The sequence below is a fragment of the Oryza sativa genome, chromosome 3 (genome assembly GCF_034140825.1).
Source record: "Oryza sativa Japonica Group chromosome 3, ASM3414082v1".
In the NCBI taxonomy this organism is placed as follows: domain Eukaryota; kingdom Viridiplantae; phylum Streptophyta; class Magnoliopsida; order Poales; family Poaceae; genus Oryza; species Oryza sativa.
The window spans coordinates 26,423,454-26,442,261 of NC_089037.1; the positions used below are offsets into that span (position 1 = coordinate 26,423,454).

General features: G+C 43.3%; 3 protein-coding genes across 3 annotated transcripts; all 3 read left to right on the forward strand.

Moving 5' to 3' along the window:
• Positions 1 to 159: 159 nt before the first annotated feature.
• Positions 160 to 4,144, forward strand: LOC4333609 (co-chaperone protein p23-2). Its single transcript, XM_015777600.3, has 6 exons — positions 160 to 312; positions 1,542 to 1,722; positions 2,177 to 2,333; positions 3,165 to 3,199; positions 3,308 to 3,353; positions 3,782 to 4,144. Exons 1-6 carry the CDS (start codon positions 308 to 310, stop codon positions 3,814 to 3,816), a joined length of 459 nt encoding a protein of 152 aa, XP_015633086.1. The 5' UTR covers positions 160 to 307; the 3' UTR covers positions 3,817 to 4,144.
• A 2,871-nt stretch (positions 4,145 to 7,015) lies between these two features.
• LOC4333610 (dehydrin HIRD11) lies at positions 7,016 to 7,788 on the forward strand. The gene is made up of 2 exons (XM_015772448.3): positions 7,016 to 7,417; positions 7,571 to 7,788. The coding sequence occupies exon 1, from the start codon at positions 7,096 to 7,098 to the stop codon at positions 7,372 to 7,374; it is 279 nt and encodes a 92-aa protein (XP_015627934.1). The 5' UTR covers positions 7,016 to 7,095; the 3' UTR covers positions 7,375 to 7,417; positions 7,571 to 7,788.
• A 5,875-nt stretch (positions 7,789 to 13,663) lies between these two features.
• Positions 13,664 to 15,795, forward strand: LOC4333611 (protein VAPYRIN). Its single transcript, XM_015773817.3, has one exon. It carries the CDS (start codon positions 13,767 to 13,769, stop codon positions 15,435 to 15,437), a length of 1,671 nt encoding a protein of 556 aa, XP_015629303.1. The 5' UTR covers positions 13,664 to 13,766; the 3' UTR covers positions 15,438 to 15,795.
• Positions 15,796 to 18,808: the final 3,013 nt, after the last annotated feature.

Genomic DNA, 18,808 nt, shown 5'->3' on the forward strand with positions numbered 1-18,808 from the left:
CGGAACGGTGAGTTGCTTTCCACCACTGAAGGCGTAATTTGTTCTCCGAAGACGTATTTCGTAGAGAGGAGGAGTAGTTGATGAAGATTTGCCGAAAGTGCAGGGGTATTTCCGGGAAAGTTTCTCCCTCAAATAAAGCTGCAAACAGCAAGCGAAGGGGGAAAGAAACAGTAGCGATCCTGCTGCCGCTGCCCTCCTCATCGTCCTCTGCTCGCTGCTCCTCGCTTTCCCCACCACCACCAATCCGCAAAACCCTACTCTCCTCGGGGGCTCTCCTCCTCCTCCTCCTCTGCGCCGCCATTTCGCCATGAGGTATTCATCCGTCCCTCCCCTACCCCTCCTCCCCTCTGGCCATGTGTTGGGGTTTTGGCCCTTTCTTGGGTTTTTCTTGGTTCTTGTACTTTTGCCCAATGGGAAGTGTGTTTCTTGGATTGCTGAGACTCGCGATGTGTCGCGGCTTCCTAGGATCTGAATCCGAATGTGTATTTCTGAATTGGTGGGTTGATCTTGTTTCTTGGCACCGAGATTGATAGGGCGTTAATTGTACTATGGATTGAATGGTACATATGTAGTTCGATTGGATGGTAGGATCAGGCGGATTATGTACTGCCTCAGTTGTTCTTATTTGGGGTAGTGTATCTAACAAGAATGTTGAAGTCGGTTCTTGTTATCTTAGAAATACAAAGGCTTGTGGGATTACTGCAAATGAGGATATGTAGTTACCCAGTATATAACTATATACTCAATTGTTAGTGGTTTCTTATAATGTTTATGATGTTTCATTGCTGGAATATCAAAGCAGGACGGCCATTTTTGATGTCCTGTAATCTAGAAAATAATGTCTACTGTTACATTGGAATGGATGCTAAAGTTAGTGAGACATGCTGACATCTGTCAAACAAGATGCACATAACATGCTAATAGAATATGCGTTTGGCAATTAACTAGTACCGTTGCTGTTTCTTGTCCTTTTTTATAGGCCAATAGCTTGAGATAAAGGTTTGGACTTAGCTATAATCTGTGCATCGTGACACGTGTGTTTATTGTAATCAATTGATGTATGTGTTTGATTTCTAGTACTTCTTAAGTTAAGTACCTATCAAAAAAATTTGTGAGTTAAGTATTATATATGTGTTCTTAGTGACTTAAAAGCCAATGCTGAAAAAGAAACTACATTTAAAATATCTTAAAATCAATTTCAAAATTAAGTTTGAGAATTCAAATTTTGGCTTTGGCTTTGGCTTCAGCCTATTAGGGCAACTGATGGGGCCATAACTGACTATAGTACTATAGCCATTCCATCACCCCCGCCCCCGCCCCCCCTCCTCTCTCCGTTCTCTGCAATCTGTTATCATGCAGTTCCCTGTGAGACAGTATCCTATTTACCATTAAGAGTAATGTATTCATGTATAGAGGGATAGAACTGTTATTTGTCGACACACCTTTTCTTGCCCTGTTTTCATTTCTCTACTATATCCTTGTAACTGACAAACTTTGCATTTATTTTTGTCTTATATGGCTGCACTTTCAATGGCATGCAGTCGTCAACCTGAGGTGCTGTGGGCTCAACGCTCTGAGAAGATTTACTTGACTATTTCACTGCCAGATGCTAAAGATGTAGTGCTGAAGACTGAACCTCAGGGCCTCTTTAGCTTCTTAGCTGTTGCTAATGGGGAACCATTTAGCTTCACTTTGGAGCTGTTTGATTCTGTACTGCCAGAGGTAAGTAGGAGTATTTGTGGATTTCAATTCTGGATTGAAATTTGGGCATGTACTAACTTTATTCACTTTCCACTTTTGGGTTGATCTTGCATGGATGAACTTAAAATGTTAATGAGATGATCATATAAGTAATATATATTTAATGTGTTGGCTGTTGCTTGGTCTTTATTCTTTAATGGAGCACATTTCATTTGTATGAAAGTAGGAATCCACACAATTCGTTGAATATGACTTCTATAAAAGATTTGAAAACATTTACTAATGCATGTTGTAAACTGTAGTATCACCAAAATAAGAAACTGAGCAAACAAATAAGTGAAGTCGATCACTGGATTTCTTTTTTCTTAGAGCTGCTAGCTGATGATAATAACTTCCCAGCCAATCTTGATGACATATATTATCAATCTTATTTTGAACTTTTAGTGGGCTAACTATCATTTTGCTTTGTATATAGGGAAGTAAAACTAAGACAAAGATGGGTTTGCGAAACATAATCTGTTCGATCCAGAAAGAAAAGAAAGGTTGGTGGAAGCGTTTGCTGAAGTCAGAAGAAAAGCATCCATATATCAAAGTTGACTGGAACAAATGGTGCGATGAGGATGAAGAGTCTGGTATGTGATAATGATATGCATACACAACTGCAAACGTTTTCATTCATGTGGAGTTTATCAGAAATAGATGACTGTAAAAGGAAAGTCAAAAGATACAACTAAGTAAGTTATATTGATATGTAGGATTCTGTAATAGCAGGGGCCTTGGCTTCAGTTTGTTTTCATCTAAATGCACCCTCATTCCGGATAGGTCGCAGAGTATATTGATTTTTAAAATAAGTTTCTCTTGTATATCTTTTTTGGTTGCACAAATTTATATATTTCTAATAAGGTTCTTTTATGGTGCAATCATCCAGATTATTTTATTAGTATTCACATAAATGTAGAGTTCATCGTATTTGTACTTTGGAGGACCACCCATTGTGCATGAGGGTCAAGTGCATAATATCTTCAATTTCACCGGTTGTGATGTATTATATGACAAGCATTTTTTTGTGAGAGTGTTTTTCTGTGTGCATGTTTTCCCTTTTTCGTTAAAGTGTTAAATATGCTGGAGAAATGCTCTGGAGTCTTGTCGTATTCTATTGCAAAATACTGCTCCTGCTTTTATTTCAGTCTCTAGTACTTCCTCGTTCAAAAAAAAAACGAGATTTGGAGGGAGAGACGTCCCTCCAAACATTCTTTTAAGAAGAAATTGTAAGTGTGCTGGGGATCGATCACGGGACCTTGGGGTTGAAACCACACACCCCTTGCCATTGCACTATCAAGTGCATCTCACTAATTCCTTGTTCAATGGAAATTTTGGATTCACTCACTTTATTTGCATTTTTTTAATCGCAATGGTGCATTCTTTGACCTATCTACTCACGTCTAACACACTATTCCTTACAGATGCACCAGTGGATTCAGATGATGCCTTTGATGAGGTATGAGCTCTTACCAAGCTTCCCCCCCCCCCCCCCCCCCCTCTCTTTCCAGAGTTCAGATGTAATGCTTTGGTTCTGGTACTCTTTTCTCTCTTCGCATTGTTGCAGGGAAATGACAGAGACGAAACTGATGATGATGATGATGGAATGCTTTGTGAGTACTAACTAGTCTTGTCCTTGAATATTAGTTTTTTTTTTCCTTGGATTTCTGTTTTGCGTCTTATCTGAATTTTAGACCTGATGTATTACTAAACATGGTCAAGACTTTACTATAATGTAGTACGTACTTTTCTTCTCATGGAAAGGCTAAGTTTATTTGAATTGATATGGCATCCGCATCTTGATCGGTTTTGTCCTTCGTTTATTGTTCTTATTTCCACCTTCTGCATAGTTCGGTGCCAACTTTGACACGAATTGAGACATTGTTGATCATTGGTGTCCATACACGTTTCAGGATTTTATCTGATCATATTTGCATAAACTAAGCAACGGCTGTAACATTTCAATACCTGCCTAGTCTTTTGTTTACTTCAAGTTGTCATCTGTCTGTCTATCTCATAATTCATGTCTATATGTTTGCAGATCTCCCTGACCTTGAAAAGCTAAGAGGCAAGTGATTAGCCAGCTTCGATGAATGCAGTAGACTTTCTGTAGCAAGTGACTGTTGACGCCACAAAGTAGACTTGTCATTGCTTAGTCGGTAGTTTCGCAAACATCTGCAGCTAGCACCAGAGTACCAGACTATTGGCATGGTTCTGATATGCTTGCGATGTCGTTTTTATCAGACTGATTACTCTTTGGTGACCACTGATCCAGCGTTTAGGGTATGTATTGTTTTGTTACCACTAATGAATGACCTAAGGCTAGTATGACTGACTTTGCAGCAGCTAGGATGTTATTATGCTTTTATGGATTCTGAGCACCTTCTCTCAGATTTGAGATCCAGCTTTTCTTATCATGGTATGAAGTATTGGCAGCAAAATCGAGCTATATAAAGCTTGAACAGTTTCTTCTTCAGCAGTTCATGGTCTATTAACGTTAATCTAGCACTGGTATCTGATTGTGGGCTTGTATCAGCAGTTCAGCAATCAGCACCATATGGTGGTCAACATGATGTGGGGTGCAGGCTCATTTTCTTCGATAAACTTTTGAGGATTTAGACATTGATCAGTTTTAGGTGATAGGGAACGCGTAAGTGCCAGATATACCGCACCTCATGTTAGTCAGCCATAACTGCTTCCATAGTTTAGCCTGCCAAAGAAAGTTAGGCAGCTTCTTTTTTTTTTTAGAATTACACAATATGCTTTGCCACATATTTTTGAGGCAAAGCTATGGCAAGGATTTCGTTCGCCACACTTTTAGCATGTGCTAACTTGAGGTGTGATAAGTTAAAATACCCAACTAAATAGGCCCGTACATATGCCATCTGAATCCAAATGGATACTGGTGTTTAATCATCTTTTATGACATACGCGCAGTATTTGTCCGGGAACTTTCATGGATCTGAAAAATAAATCTGATGTGGCGAATCGTGCGACACGGCGACGATGAATTGGTGCGAGTGACACACTGCATGTGCGGCTAACATGCCATTAGGAGGACTAGGACTCTAGGAGGATATCGTTCGTGCATTGCATGTCGACATTGCATCAGATTCCATGGTTCAATAATTGTCGAAATGTCAAAGCATGGTAGACGACGACGTCACCTTACTTTGGATGGTAGCCACGTATCGATATTCTGCTGCCTATTGGTGCTTTTACTCCAGCTTATTTGTGCTTGGCTGCTTGGCGAGGAATCGTCTCAATGCGAGCGGAGCCAATCACACGAAGCCTTCTTGCGATGAACATTGATATCTAACTTGGGAAAACAATAGCTTTCCTTGCTAGTCCCAGCGAAAATGATAGGGCAGCGGAGCATTTGGCCTTGTTTAGGCTGCGTTCTAGATAGGTTCGGAACGCTTGCCTCTTGCACAGAAAAAGGAGCGATCTATTAGCACGTGATTAATTAAGTATTAGCTTAAGATTTTTTTTTCAAAAATGGAACAATATGATTTTTTTAAAACAACTTTCGTATAGAAACTTTTTGCAAAAAACGCACCGAAATAGCAGTTTGAAAAGCGTGCGCGCAGAAATCGAGAATGAGAGATTGGGAACCTACGTAAACGAAACTGAGCCTTAAGTTCGTGAAAAGAAAATTTTTGGGTGTCACATTTGACCGGATGTCGAAAGTGGTTTTCGAACATGAATGAAAAAATTAATTTTATAACTCGTCTGGAAACTCGAGATAAATTTATTAAGCCTAATTAATCTGTCATTAGCATATATAGGTTACTGTAACACTTATGACTAATCATGGACTAATTAGACTCATAAGATTTGTCTTGCGATTTTCATGTAAATTGTGTAATTAGTTTTTTATTTTATCTATATTTAATGCTCTATGCATGTATTTAAAGATTCGATGTGGTGTTTTTAAAAAAATAAAATTGAGAAGTAAACAAGGCCTTACATTTGAGAAAGCTTCCATTGGAGCTAGCCGTGGAAGTCCAACCTGCAGGCTCAGGCTGCAGATCGCCCAAGGCGCACTTGCCTCCACGATGGCTTGTCCTCAACCGCTCGGAAGGCGAGATCCAATTGGCAATTTGTTCAACGCAGGGAGAGAGGAGGAGACTGGAACGGGATCATTGGACATTGGTTGATGAATTGCAATTTGGATGACGAGGCCGCGAGGGTCAGACCGTCGGAGAGTGAGATGATGGTTATACAAGTGTACTAGTAGGACGGACGGTGGCACCGGCCAGAAGCAGCAGATTTTGTGCAAACGTTGAGCCCGCAACACGTGGCCGGCATCGACCCGCTACGACGGACGCAGCGCCCCCCCCCCCCCCCCCCCCCCCCCGCGGACCCACGCGGGCCGGCCGCGCTGTCGCCGTGCTGCCGACTACGCCGTCGAAATCAACGCGTCCGCCTCGATCCTCCCCTGCCGACGCTGTACAAGTGGCGACCAGAAAACACCATGTAGTATTTGATCTCGTCTAAGAGCAAGTTTAATACTATAGTCCACTATTAGCTCCAATTTATTTATAACTGATCTAATAGCCAATTCACACAATAATTGCTTACTATACTATTAATATATGGTCTCACATGTCATACACATATTCCGTCTTGGAGTTCGTGCTGCAGCTGGCTACAGATCTGTAGCCCGCTGCTCTTCTCTCTCAGAGCGAGTATAATAGTACAAACTGGACTGGCGATAGGAGAAACACGTCAGCTACAGTGTTGAGCTGGATGAGTGAGAAGAGGAGAGAGAGTGAGAGTGGGCGACAATTTTATCGCCGGCTCTAGCACCAGCTTCGAGAGAAAAGTGGTGAGCGCAGAGGTTGTGAGCTGCATGTGTGAGACGAAGCTTAAGTTATTTTATTATGATGTGAAGTTGATGGGTCCAGCGTTGCAGGTCATTTATTGTATTCACAAGATGCAAAGAGAGCTACTAGCTGAGTTGGATGGAATTAACGCCGGCTGTCTACGCTACTATTAACCTTGCTCTCATCTTTTATCTCATCAAAATATATTTATAGCTGGCTAATAGTCTGCTATCGTACCTGCTCTAATGCATACGTTTTTTCTCTCTGTGGCAAAACGGTTGGTGCGTTACACGGGGTGCACGAAGCCATGCATCACCCTGCTCAACCCGTCTCCTTTTTTAGCCTAATCTTTTCCTCCTTATCCGATGGGCCTTCCGTTTCTCAAGACACCCCCACACCGCCCCGGCCCTCTATAAATACCAACCACGACGAGCCAAGCGAACATCACCACAGCTAGATCATTAGCAATCCATTCCGATCCATCAAATTTCTCTTGAGACCGTAGAGAGAGAGAGAGGCGCCAACCATGGCCGGCATCATCCACAAGATCGAGGAGAAGCTCCACATGGGCGGAGGCGAGCACAAGAAGGAAGACGAGCACAAGAAGGAGGGGGAGCACCACAAGAAGGACGGGGAGCACAAGGAAGGCGTGGTGGAGAAGATCAAGGACAAGATCACCGGCGACCACGGCGACGGCGGCGAGCACAAGGAGAAGAAGGACAAGAAGAAGAAGAAGGAGAAGAAGCACGGCGAGGAGGGCCACCACCACGACGGCCACAGCAGCAGCAGCAGCGACAGCGACTGAGCCGCCGCGCCCCCACACCGGCGCCGTGCGTGCGTGCATGCAGGTAGTTGTTGTGCAAGAAATTGAAGATATCTTTCTTTTTTCTGTTTTGTTGCTTTGCTTTGTTGATTTTCTGGTTAGGATCTGAAAATGTTGGCGTGTGACTGACATGATGCTAATTAATCTCTCTTGTGATAATATGTTTTTTGTTTTGCAGGTGATGCTGCAGATGATTGGAGGAGTTCGTAGCAGGATTAATTAGTATCTGTGCAATACGTGATGCAGTGATCTGTCTCATGCATGTATCTGTGCTTGATTGCAAGAAAAAAAAAAGGCATGGTTTGCCTTTGTGATGTACTGATAATAATGGCTGCACGGTGCCTTGTAATAAGAACGCTAATTATGATGAAATTGATGTGTATTATCCTGGCGTCACCACGGTGCTTCAGATTCTTATGCTTTTCCGGTTTCTGTGGGTTATGATCCGTCTGAGTGTGGAAACTGTATGATGTGAACTTTATTTCTCCCCTTCTTAATTGAAATTAGTAGAGCTCCTGCCCTTTTTCGTAGAAAAAAAAAATCTGTCTGAGTCGATCACTAGCTTGGACCAAAACTTGTCTGAGGAGGTGTTTGGATCCAGAGACTTAACTTTAGTCCCTATATTTAGACACTAATTTAGAGTATTAAATATAGACTAGTTACAAAATAAATTACATAAATGAAAGCTAATTCGCGAGACAAATTTTTTAAGCCTAATTAATCCATAATTAAAGAATGTTTATTTAGTATCACATAGGCTAATCATAGATTAATTAGGCTTAAAAGATTCTCGCGAATTAGTCCAAGATTATGGATGTGTTTTATTAATAGTCTATATTTAATATTTATAATTAGTGTCCAAACATCCGATGCGATAGGGACTTAAAAGTTTACTTTTAATCCCATCTAAACAGGGCCGGAGGCTTTGAGCTCAGAGTTGGACAGTACTGATTGTTTTTTCCATGCGTTTTCTCAACTTCTATTAGGACATGTTCGGGTAGGGACGAGTATGATCTCTTAAACAATACAAGATTATTTATAAACGTGTCTTTACTATAGTTGAGACGACAAAGGCTCTAATCATTAACTCAAAAAATATTCCTTTTGTTAATATTCTTTCCTTTTTTTTTCCTCATGCAACCATATTTTCATATTATAGTGATAAAGAGTCATTGTTAAGCCGTTGTTATACATAACTGTTAACTGTTTTGTCTCTCCTCTCTCTTTCTTCTATATCAGCAAGTATTCCTAATTAGCAACGCTAAGAGACCACTATTGACAACCATTGTACATACCCTTAAGGTCATACCCAAATTCAATCTCATTCCTCCTTTGTCATGGTCTATCTGAGAGGATCAATTCAGGATTTGATTGATGACTAAACTTATGATAGTTTCTAAAGTTGGATCGCTGTTGAACAAAGCGCGCACTACTACTGTATGGAATTCTAGAGCTGTTAAACTAGGAATGTAATCTTATGTTTTGTCATTAATAAAATCTCTCTTTACGGTCAATAAAAAAAAGCGCGCACTACTACTGTATGCCATTAATAAAATCTCTCTTTACGGTCAATAAAAAAAAAAGCGCGTACTACTACTGTATGGAATCCAATTCCGTTGCACAACAATAACTGCGAAATCGACGGTGACCATGAAGACGGTAGCGTGCAGCTGCAATCCGAATATATGAGATACAGCTAGCGCAGGTGCAACGACGACGGACATGATGATATATGGGCAGCTGCCTCTGCCCTATGGCAGCCTCCACCGGCGCCAGCCACCTCCATCGGCTCTAGCGGCAGCTCCATTGACAAGACGACGGGAAGGGTTCGAGTTGACAAATATAATTATAATATAATCGTAGTGCAATTACACTGTAACTTACATGTAAGTTTCACATAATTTTGAATCGTTAGATCTATTACAATATTTGTTTTCCTCAACTTACATGTAAGTTTCACATAATTTTGAATCGTTAAATCTATTACAAGATTTGTTTTGGTGAGGAAAAAAACAAATCATAGCACACACATATGTGAAAGAATTTGTTCCCACGACCTCCATTTTACCAAAATAACATGTTACGGAGATTTTTGAAAGTTACATACAAGTTACACTATAGTTACAGTGTAATTACATGCAAGTTACAGTGTAATTACACTACGATTGTACTGTAATTACATTTATTAAATTTTGGGGGAAAAATTTATCGACAAATATATAGCAAAATCGTTCGACAATGGCAAGAGGATGAGGGAGCCAACAAATCCCTGTTCCGGCCCATCTGAAATGGGCCGGAAGTTTGTCTCGGTCCAGTTCTAGCCCATATAATATGGGCCGCACGTACCTCACAGCCCCGGTCCGGCAGCTCAGATATTTTGGCCCGCCAAGTTCCGCAGCTATCCCGTCCTCCGTCAATTCGTCCGTTCCTGCCGGCGGCGGCGGCGGCGGCGGCGGGCGGCGCCATCATCGCGGCCGTTACGGGAGGGCGAGGCGCGATTGTGCTCGAATCAGATGTGACATTTGGAGCGTTCGCTCTTCGCTGCACACGAGGTGTGCAGAACAGCTGCAGGGTGTGTGCAACCAGGCAGCAAGATCTCGGTCGCACAGACTGTTTCTGTTTCATTCCAAATGTAACGCGTCCGTGCATTATAGGCAGCAAACGTCATCACCATCCCTTTTCATCTGAGATCCTCGCCAATCATTGCTCACATCATTGATTTGCACTAAGCTAACGCGCAGCAACACTGAGTACTCGAATAGCTTTGCTTGAACATGGCATGACTGTCTCCTCTCCTAATGGTCATGTATTTGGGTTGGTTTTGGTTGGTACTTGGTAGATTGTGAAGCAAACATGCCCTCTTCGCTTAGATAACTAAAGGACAAATTCAGATGTTCCTCCATTCAGTTATGTGAGTAGAGACTAGATTAGGCAATATTTAGTTCCTCCAAAATAGCAAAAGTTTTACTGTTTTGGAGTATTTTGTTTTATAAAAATGGATCTAAACACTAGCAGCAAAAGTTGGCAATTTAACATTTGTCATTTGAGAGTTTAGAGTAGTAAATTTTACCAAAAAAAACGTTGGGAGCCATGCTCTCTCCATCTTTACTAGTAAAATAGTAAAACTTTACCATCCATCTAAACACCAGTTAGCAAAACTTCAATGCCAAATTTTTTGCCACTAAAACTTTTGCCAAAAAAATTTGCCACAGCAAATTGATCTAAACAGGCCCTTAATCAATTTTTTTTCGAACGGCCAAACAGGTTGATTGGCGTTATATTAATAGAAGGAGATTAAGAACACCGCAAAAGCTAAAGAAAAAAAATGAAAAACTGTACATTGCTGACTGCAAACATGCTTGCATGTCAGACCACCTTGCACCTCATGGCAACAATCTCGCAACGTGCTTTGAGCCGGCCAAACTCCAACAGCCCAACTCGTCCTGAATTTGGTTGATTATTTGATGGGTTGTCGCATCCTTGCCTCTGAAGATTCTCTCATTTCTTTCTCTCCATATTTCCCAAGCAACTAGCAGGAAGACTGATTTGAGCCCTTTGTGTTTTGTTGCTTCTGGATCGCTCGTTCCTTGTGTCCACCAATCCAACAGATCCCTGCTAGTGCTCTACCTTGGGATGATGTGCCCTTGTCATAGCCAATGGAGCACGCCAAACCAAACTTGCTTCGAGACTAGGCATTCGAATAGCAGATGATTGATGGCTTCAAGGTTTCGAAAACATAACTGATAATAACTGATAGAATTAGTTGTTTCGCCACCCCTGATTTACAACCCATCTGCTGTCCAGAAGGAGAGTAATCAGTTTTTCGCCAGGTGGTAAGTTCAGAAAACATTGCCTGAGCTAGTTCATAAATGGAGTGAAGATAGCTGTACCTGTACACACTACGCAGATCGATGTTTCTTTAGCAAGATGAGCACAGCTATGATGCGGCTTAAACTGACCATGACCACACAATGATTAGGAGAGATCCAGAAACAGCGACGTATATATACATGTGCTGTGCAGTTAACTATACTTAGCTGTAATGCTAAGCATGGTACGGCCAGCACTAAGCTGCAATCGACCAAGCATTTAGTAACAGTTAGCAGCTGCCTGAAAGTCTTCTGCATGTCAGTACTCCGCAAGTACAGATATACGGAACGCCCATCCAGTTCAGTACGCTCCAGTGATCCAATCACAATACTTGATAGCACCGCTGACAGGGAAAGATATGCAGAAAAAATAAGCCTCTGGTAGAGTCCATATGTCTGAATATGTGGGCAGTTTGATCTCAACGTCAGTGTGAATGTGTGATGGCATGCAGCGTGGGGAAATCAAGCATAGTTTAGGCTCCATAGCCTGATAGCCAGCAGATGACTGTTTCTGAGTTGTGCTGGGGGTCAATTCTTTAATTCAAGTCTTTCTTGTTCTTGATGTCATGCTCTAGTTGTTATAGACCTAGACTCAGTAAGTTTGCTCTTGTCATTCATGGTTAGTTAAACTTGGGAATTCTTTAGTGATCACTCTTAAGGTCAGATTAGAATTGAGATTGTGTGCACCAGAAAGAAACACGGCAAGAGATTGCATGATGCATTGCAGAAGTAAATTAAAAGACAAAACTGGAAGTACAACAATATCCTTAAATCTTAACCATTGCGTGTTCGAAAAATAAATAAATAAGTTGCAGCCGATTAAGGGTTCAAAAACTTATATGAACGAAAGTTGGCGTACTACCGGAAGGAATGTGTGGACGGAGTCACCACTCAGCGGTAGTAGTAACTCTGGCCTCTTAAGACTCTAGCTAGATTTCAGCAGAAAGAACAAAGAACCATTTCTTTAGTAAGAGCAATCCAAGCAATGTAGTAACTGGAATCACAGGAGAATATGTAATGCATGCAACAATGACATGATAAATTGTACTTACCTGTCCCAGAACTAGGATTGTACTTGAACATAACACTAATGGATAAACTACAAGTAGTGAACAAGCCAACAAAAACCTTTTTTATATAAAAATCGGAACAAGCCAATAACTTCACCTTGTAAACGCAACAGCGAAGGAAGATGCAAACAAAGAGCATTAGCACCATCAAATATTTCCCCAACTCTGAATATCAAACGCTGGTGACACAAGCAACGCGTTTAGCGTTTTCAGTAAGTACCATTACATGATCTGTCTATGTGATATGCAGATGTTCAAGATGTTAGAGGTCGCGATTCACCTGTCCATATTGTTGGAGGGTGGTTAATGTGACAAGGAAATGTTCCTATCAGACCATTGTGGTGTCTTATACGGAAGGTTTCATGAAAAGCAAGAAACATTTTGTCACTCTGATGTCACTTTGATGTCATTTTCTTAGTAACAAACAAGAACCAGAATAGTCCATCAAAATGCGCTAGAGTTAATAGCAAGAATTTTACTCTTGTGGGGATCTCTAAGAAGACTAATTGGCATTGCCTCTTGTCACAGCGTAATTTAAAGGCTGTCTGAAATTCCGAGTGCCACTTCAGTTTGTCGGTGACCATCAAAATGAATAAACATCAATGTTGGCCTAGACTAGACGCATTTACACATGAACTTACCGGCAGGCAGCAGCAAGTTCCATTTGAATATTTAATGTTTGGTTTTGTTTAATGGCTAAAATTTTCTGTAGTGTGCATGAAACTCAACTTGGTTTCAGGAAGGTGTCAGTAAAAAAGGGAATTCAGGGACAAGCAGGCAAGCAGCCTGGGCATGAGCTGCATCTGCATCTCCAGTATAAAAGAAGACAGGAAAGCATAGCAAGTTGGCAGTTGTTAGTCAAGTCTCTTCAAGCATGGTGTAACCTGTAAGTAGTCGAATGGCGGGCGCAAAAAGGAACATTCTGACCAATCCAAAATATGCCATTGCTCAACTCACCGATGCTTAACTATTAATGCTGTCAAAATTACTACTACCAACTACCAAGTAGTAATACACACAAAGACCTAACGAAGAAGTTGATATATAATTGTGACACCCAATCATCTCTGCTTTGGTCATATCATTAGTTTATCGCCTACAATGTATACAATGACGAGAGCGACGGCGACGGGCTAAGGTCACCGGGAAGTTACCGCCGCTAAGCTCCATCCACGTCCACATTAATGTCAATTATACAATCTTAGTCTGCCAACACATAGAACAAGTCCTCATTGTTCTTGACACCCACCATGTGGCATCCCGCCACGCCGCGCCGGCCAATTCAGCCATTGCTGCTGTACTTAAGCCACCTCTTGTACTCACACTCCTCTTGATGGATTCTTCTTCCACCTCTAGCTCGGCCAAGAACTAGGAGGTGTGGTCTGAGTGGAGATTGAGGTTTGAGGATTCGGTGATCGGGAAGTGGAGGAGGGAGATGGATAGGCTGGTGATACCGGAGCCGACGAACGAGGTGGTGGTGCGCGTGGAGCCCGGGAGGCCGGCGAGGGGGGAGCTGACGCTGAGGAACGCGATGCACACCATGCCGGTGGCGTTCCGGCTGCAGCCGGCGGTGAGGAGCCGCTTCGCCGTGCGGCCGCACACAGGGATCCTGGCGCCGCTCGCCGCGGTGACCGTGGAGGTGGTGTACCTGGCGTCCGCGGCGCCGGAGGGGCCCGGTGGTGGTGGGGGAGCCGGCCGCGGGGAGGACGCGTTCCTCCTGCACAGCGTGGTGGCGCCCGGCGCCGCGGTGCGGGAGCCCGTCACGGCGCTGGACTCGGTGAACCCGGAGTGGTTCTCCGCGAGGAGGAAGCAGGTGTTCGTGGACAGCGGCATCAGGGCGTGCTTCGTGGGCGCCGCGGTGGCGGCGCGTCTGGTCGAGGCCGGCGCGGTCGAGGCGCTCAGGGAGGTGCTCGACCGCAGCGAGCCGGAGTGGCGCGCCGCGGACGCCGTCGACGAGTCCGGGCGCACGCTGCTCGACCTCGCCGTCGGCCTCGGCCGCGCTGACATCGTGCAGGTGCTCCTTGAGTACGGCGCCGACGCCGACAAGCCGAGCCGTGGGCGGACCCCGCTCGAGACAGCCGCGGCCTCCGGCGAGTGCCTCATCGCCGAGCTCCTCCTAGCAAACGGCGCGACACCGGCGGGCTCCGACGCGCTCCACGTGGCTGCGGCCGCCGGCCACAATGATGTCCTGAAGCTGCTTCTTGGAAAGCCCGCTTCAGCTTCTCCCTCGTCGGCGTCCTCCGCTTCCTTCTCTTGCTCCTTCACGTCCATTGACGCCGCGGGGAGGGACGGCAAGACTCCTCTGCGGCTAGCGGCGGAGGCTGGGAGGAGGGACGCCGTGAAGGCGCTCCTCGCCGCGGGCGCGAGAGCCGACGCGAGGTGCGGAGCGGACGGCGGCACCGCGCTCCACGCCGCGGCGAGGCGCGGGGACGAGGTGATCGCGCGCCTCATTCTCGCGAACGGCGCTGCCGGCACGGCGGCGGTGCGCGACGCGGCGGGGAAGACGGCCTTCGAGATCGCCGCCGAGGAGTGCCACGGCGGGCGGATCATGGACTTCCTCGGCCTCGGCGAGGCGATCCTCGCCGCCGCTCGCAAGGGCGAGGCGCGGGCCGTCCGCCGCGCGGCCGACGGCGGAGCGTCCGTGGAGGGGCGAGACGCGCACGGGTGGACGCCGCTCATGCGCGCCGCGTTCAAGGGCCGCGCCGACACCGTGCGCGACCTCGTCGACCGCGGCGCCGACATGGACGCTACCGACGCCGAGGGCTACACGGCGCTGCACTGCGCCGCCGAGGCGGGACGCGCCGACGTGGTGGACCTCCTCCTGAAGAGCGGCGCGAACGCCAAGACCACGACGGTCAAGGGGAGATCCGCCGCGGAGGTCGCGGCCGCCGCCGGCAAGTCCAAGGTGGTTCGTCTCCTCGAGAAGGCCGGCGGGGTGGGTCGCAAGGAGGTCGCCGAGAAGACGTCGCCGGCGGCCGTGGTGGGGAAGGCGGGGAGCCTGGACAGGAGACGGAGGGGGAGGAAGGGAAGCAGTGGCGCCATTCGGTTCGGTGGCGGGAAGGACGGGTTTGAAACTGCCGCGGTTGCCGTCGGTTGGTCGCATTAATGTCGCACTTCAAACTGAGGTGGCCATTTGGATTTTGGAAGATTCAGATGGGTGAGTTGGAAATTGTGATTAGTTTTGGGTGAGAGGTGATTACTGATATGTCTCCGGGGAATGTTTAAATGTGTTTTTATGTAGTATATATTGTGGTATACATACATTTTGTAAAAATTAATTCTCTTAGAACAGTAGTAATAATTATAGTTCAAAGGTTTTACTTTTTGTTTGTTGTTATTGTCAGATTTCTTACTAGAATGGTAGGGCCAAGACGGTCCGAATTGTTGTAAAATAGTGGGAATTAACTTTTAATTAGTTGTTCCATGTTGGGTTAAGAAAGAAAATGATGAAAATTATACGTCGACGATTCAATTCCAATAAATATGTTTTTTTCAAACAATATACACAGTCTATAAATCAAAATTAGACGTGCCTGCATCAGATGTCTGATCTCTAGTGAAACGTACGTCTTGTAGTGTTTTATCATTTAGTGAAAAGTATTTCAGTGCTTCGTAAAATATGTTTCAAGCACATAGACACTAAACAATGTTGATTGTAACACCAAGAACCCAGTACGTACAACATTGAACAAAACCGATTGCATCACAATGGAAATAATGTGTGCAACAAAAAAAATATTAATTGCAACATCAACAAAACAATGAGATGATGATGGACACAACGCAGAATGCACATCGTATGCAGTATCTGAGTAGAACACTACGAGATAAAACAATGGATTGCAACAAACCTACCGCGTTTGCCTTATATTATCTACTCCGATAGTCGGGTACACCTTTTTCCTCTACTCCAATGATTGGGTTTGCATTCTTCCTCCACTCGGGTGGTTAGATATTGGCTTCCCACAATATCACCTCTTAGGGAGGCGACACAACAAAGCGAGCTCGCAATAATTGAACCTACTCGTCTCCCTAGTTTCACCATCTTCCACATGGATAGAGAAAGAAGAGAGAGCAAAGGAGATAGAGAACAAAACAGAGGGATGAGAGCAAATGGGTTATGATATTTCTTGCTATGTTGGACACCCACACCGAACATATTTCATTGTAAATTATTTTTAACCTTACATGATATAAATATACCATTTATATTCATTGGAAATGGATTTTTTAAGGCATTGTTTTGGAGTAGTATGGACTTGTTTACTCATCAAGACGTTACGAGAGTGAGTTGCTAAGAGGCAACATTTTTTTTTATGCGGGGAAACATATTTTGTTCATGTTGTCTTTTTTTTTAAGGTTGTGTGCATCTTGATGTAGGGACTAGGTGTAATTTCATATTTAATGAAATATATATATTATCTTAAGAAAAAGAAAAGAAGCCGGGTTTATTTTCCAGGATGATTTAAGTCTATCAGTAGTTTGGCGTCAACGAGGGGTATCGGGTACATAAGGTACCCAGTTGATCAAACTCTCATTTGTATTCACCATACGTACAACTTCTTCTCGAGCAAACAAGAAGGGCCAATACTCATATTCTGGAGTACTAACTTATTCTCAATTGTCATGTTGGAAAAAGGCATCGGTGCTACTTGATGCTAGTTGCATTCTACTCGTATTATTTGGCAGTACCAAATCACGTGCTACCTTCACACATCACTCTCTTCTTTTTTATGCACAGACACCATCAAGCTGCTACATGTTTTTTTTTTCAAAAAGTAATTTTCATAAAATTAGTGATCCATATTTAGCACCTGACACATAATCTAGGTATTATCATTATATAGTTTCATAGAATTACACCGTTAACTAATTTGACAAGCTACTATAGCAAAATGAAAAAAAAAATGCTCCACTAGGACGTCTAAAACTTTTATATATCGACTTCGTAAAATTCAAGATTTAGTCATATAATTCATAAATATAATAAATTAATGAGCACTTAGTCAATCGTGTGGTTTTATGAAATTTCTATTATAAATATTTGAGGTTATGTGTGTAATATCAAAATTTGGTCAGTTTAAGAAATGTGGGGTCTGGAGGGGGTGGTTCGATTTTGGAGGAACTTCATAAAAATTCCAAAATAAGCTAGTATAGCGAGTGGTTAAGTACTCGGGGAAAAAATTGAAAACTTTTAATCTGGACGGTTTTCCTTTTTCAAACTGCAACTTCGCAAGCTGCTTTGAAAAACGTTGCCGCTACCAAAAACAATTTTTTGTCCTACCTCCGAAGCTCCAAGGGGAAAAAGCATGGCTCGTGCTGGCAACGGGGAACCGGTGATCTTCCCAAGGAGATCCAACGGCCAGGATCGTCTACCAGGCTGTGCAGCCGGCCATGATTCGAGGCAAGTGTCTGTGGCCTCAAAAGAAGAGAACGCAACGGGAAGAACGGGCCTAGGGTGAGTCAGCCCGGGTACAAATGAAATAGGCCCATTTAGTACCGTACCACGTTGCACATTTCGTAGAGAATTTACTAGTCCGTGCCATTTTCATGGTATACTCGACCTTACAAAAATAAATCGCTATTTGAGTATAGCATCAAAATTTACGTTTTTTTGTTTTATAGCACCGAAAGTTACCGATTCACTTTAATAGCACCTAAAGTTCACTCTGTTCCCATTTTTAGCACTTCCGTCAATTTTTCCGTCCATCTTGATCGTTATTGATCTAGCCACACACACGATATGACATTTCTACCCCTCATTGACATGTATTATACTTGTACTTGTGAGGGGTAGAAACGTCATATCGTGTGTGTGGCTAGATCAATAATAATCAAGACGGATGGAAAACGATCGAGAATTGACGGAAGTGTTAAAAATGGAAACATGGTGAATTTTGGATGCTATTAAAGTGAACCGGTAACTTTCGGTGCTATAAAATTAAAAACGTGAACTTTCGATGCTATATAACCAATTTTGCCACGAATGAATATATGAGCTGTTCTTCTATTTTCAAAAGAAAAAGAAAGTATAATGAAATGCAATGTTCAAATAAATTAACCCCTGTACGGATTTGTTAATGTGTTTTTAATGTGAAAATGCACTGGTGGTATTTGCTAGCTTTATAATCTCGGTCTGGAGCATAGAAGATATTTTTCACCCAAAATAAGTTCCATGTTCCGAATATGGAACTCACAGCGTGAATGCATGATACTTACATTTATAGAGGAGTAATAGGTAAACTTACATATTCCTCCCCATCATTTGGCTTATTCGAGGAATAAGCCAAATAAAATATTTGCAAACAAAAAATAATTTATGAATAAAATCTTTTATATACATGTTCTTAAGATCTAAAAACAAAGGCCGTAAAATAAACTACGATGAAAAAAAACCAAAATCAATTTAACTGATAAGTATAAATATAAGTGAAAAGATGGGACCGCTAGAATTGATTTGAATTGCTCGCCTATAGA

Coding starts and splice junctions, on each gene's coding strand:
- LOC4333610 (XM_015772448.3), top strand. CDS start 7,096: ATGGCCGGCATCATCCACAAGATCGAGGAGAAGCTCCACATGGGCGGA.
- LOC4333609 (XM_015777600.3), top strand. Junction 1,723..2,176: donor TTGATTCTGTACTGCCAGAG/GTAAGTAGGAGT, acceptor CTTTGTATATAG/GGAAGTAAAACTAAGACAAA. Junction 3,200..3,307: donor CAGATGATGCCTTTGATGAG/GTATGAGCTCTT, acceptor GCATTGTTGCAG/GGAAATGACAGAGACGAAAC.
- LOC4333611 (XM_015773817.3), top strand. CDS start 13,767: ATGGATAGGCTGGTGATACCGGAGCCGACGAACGAGGTGGTGGTGCGC.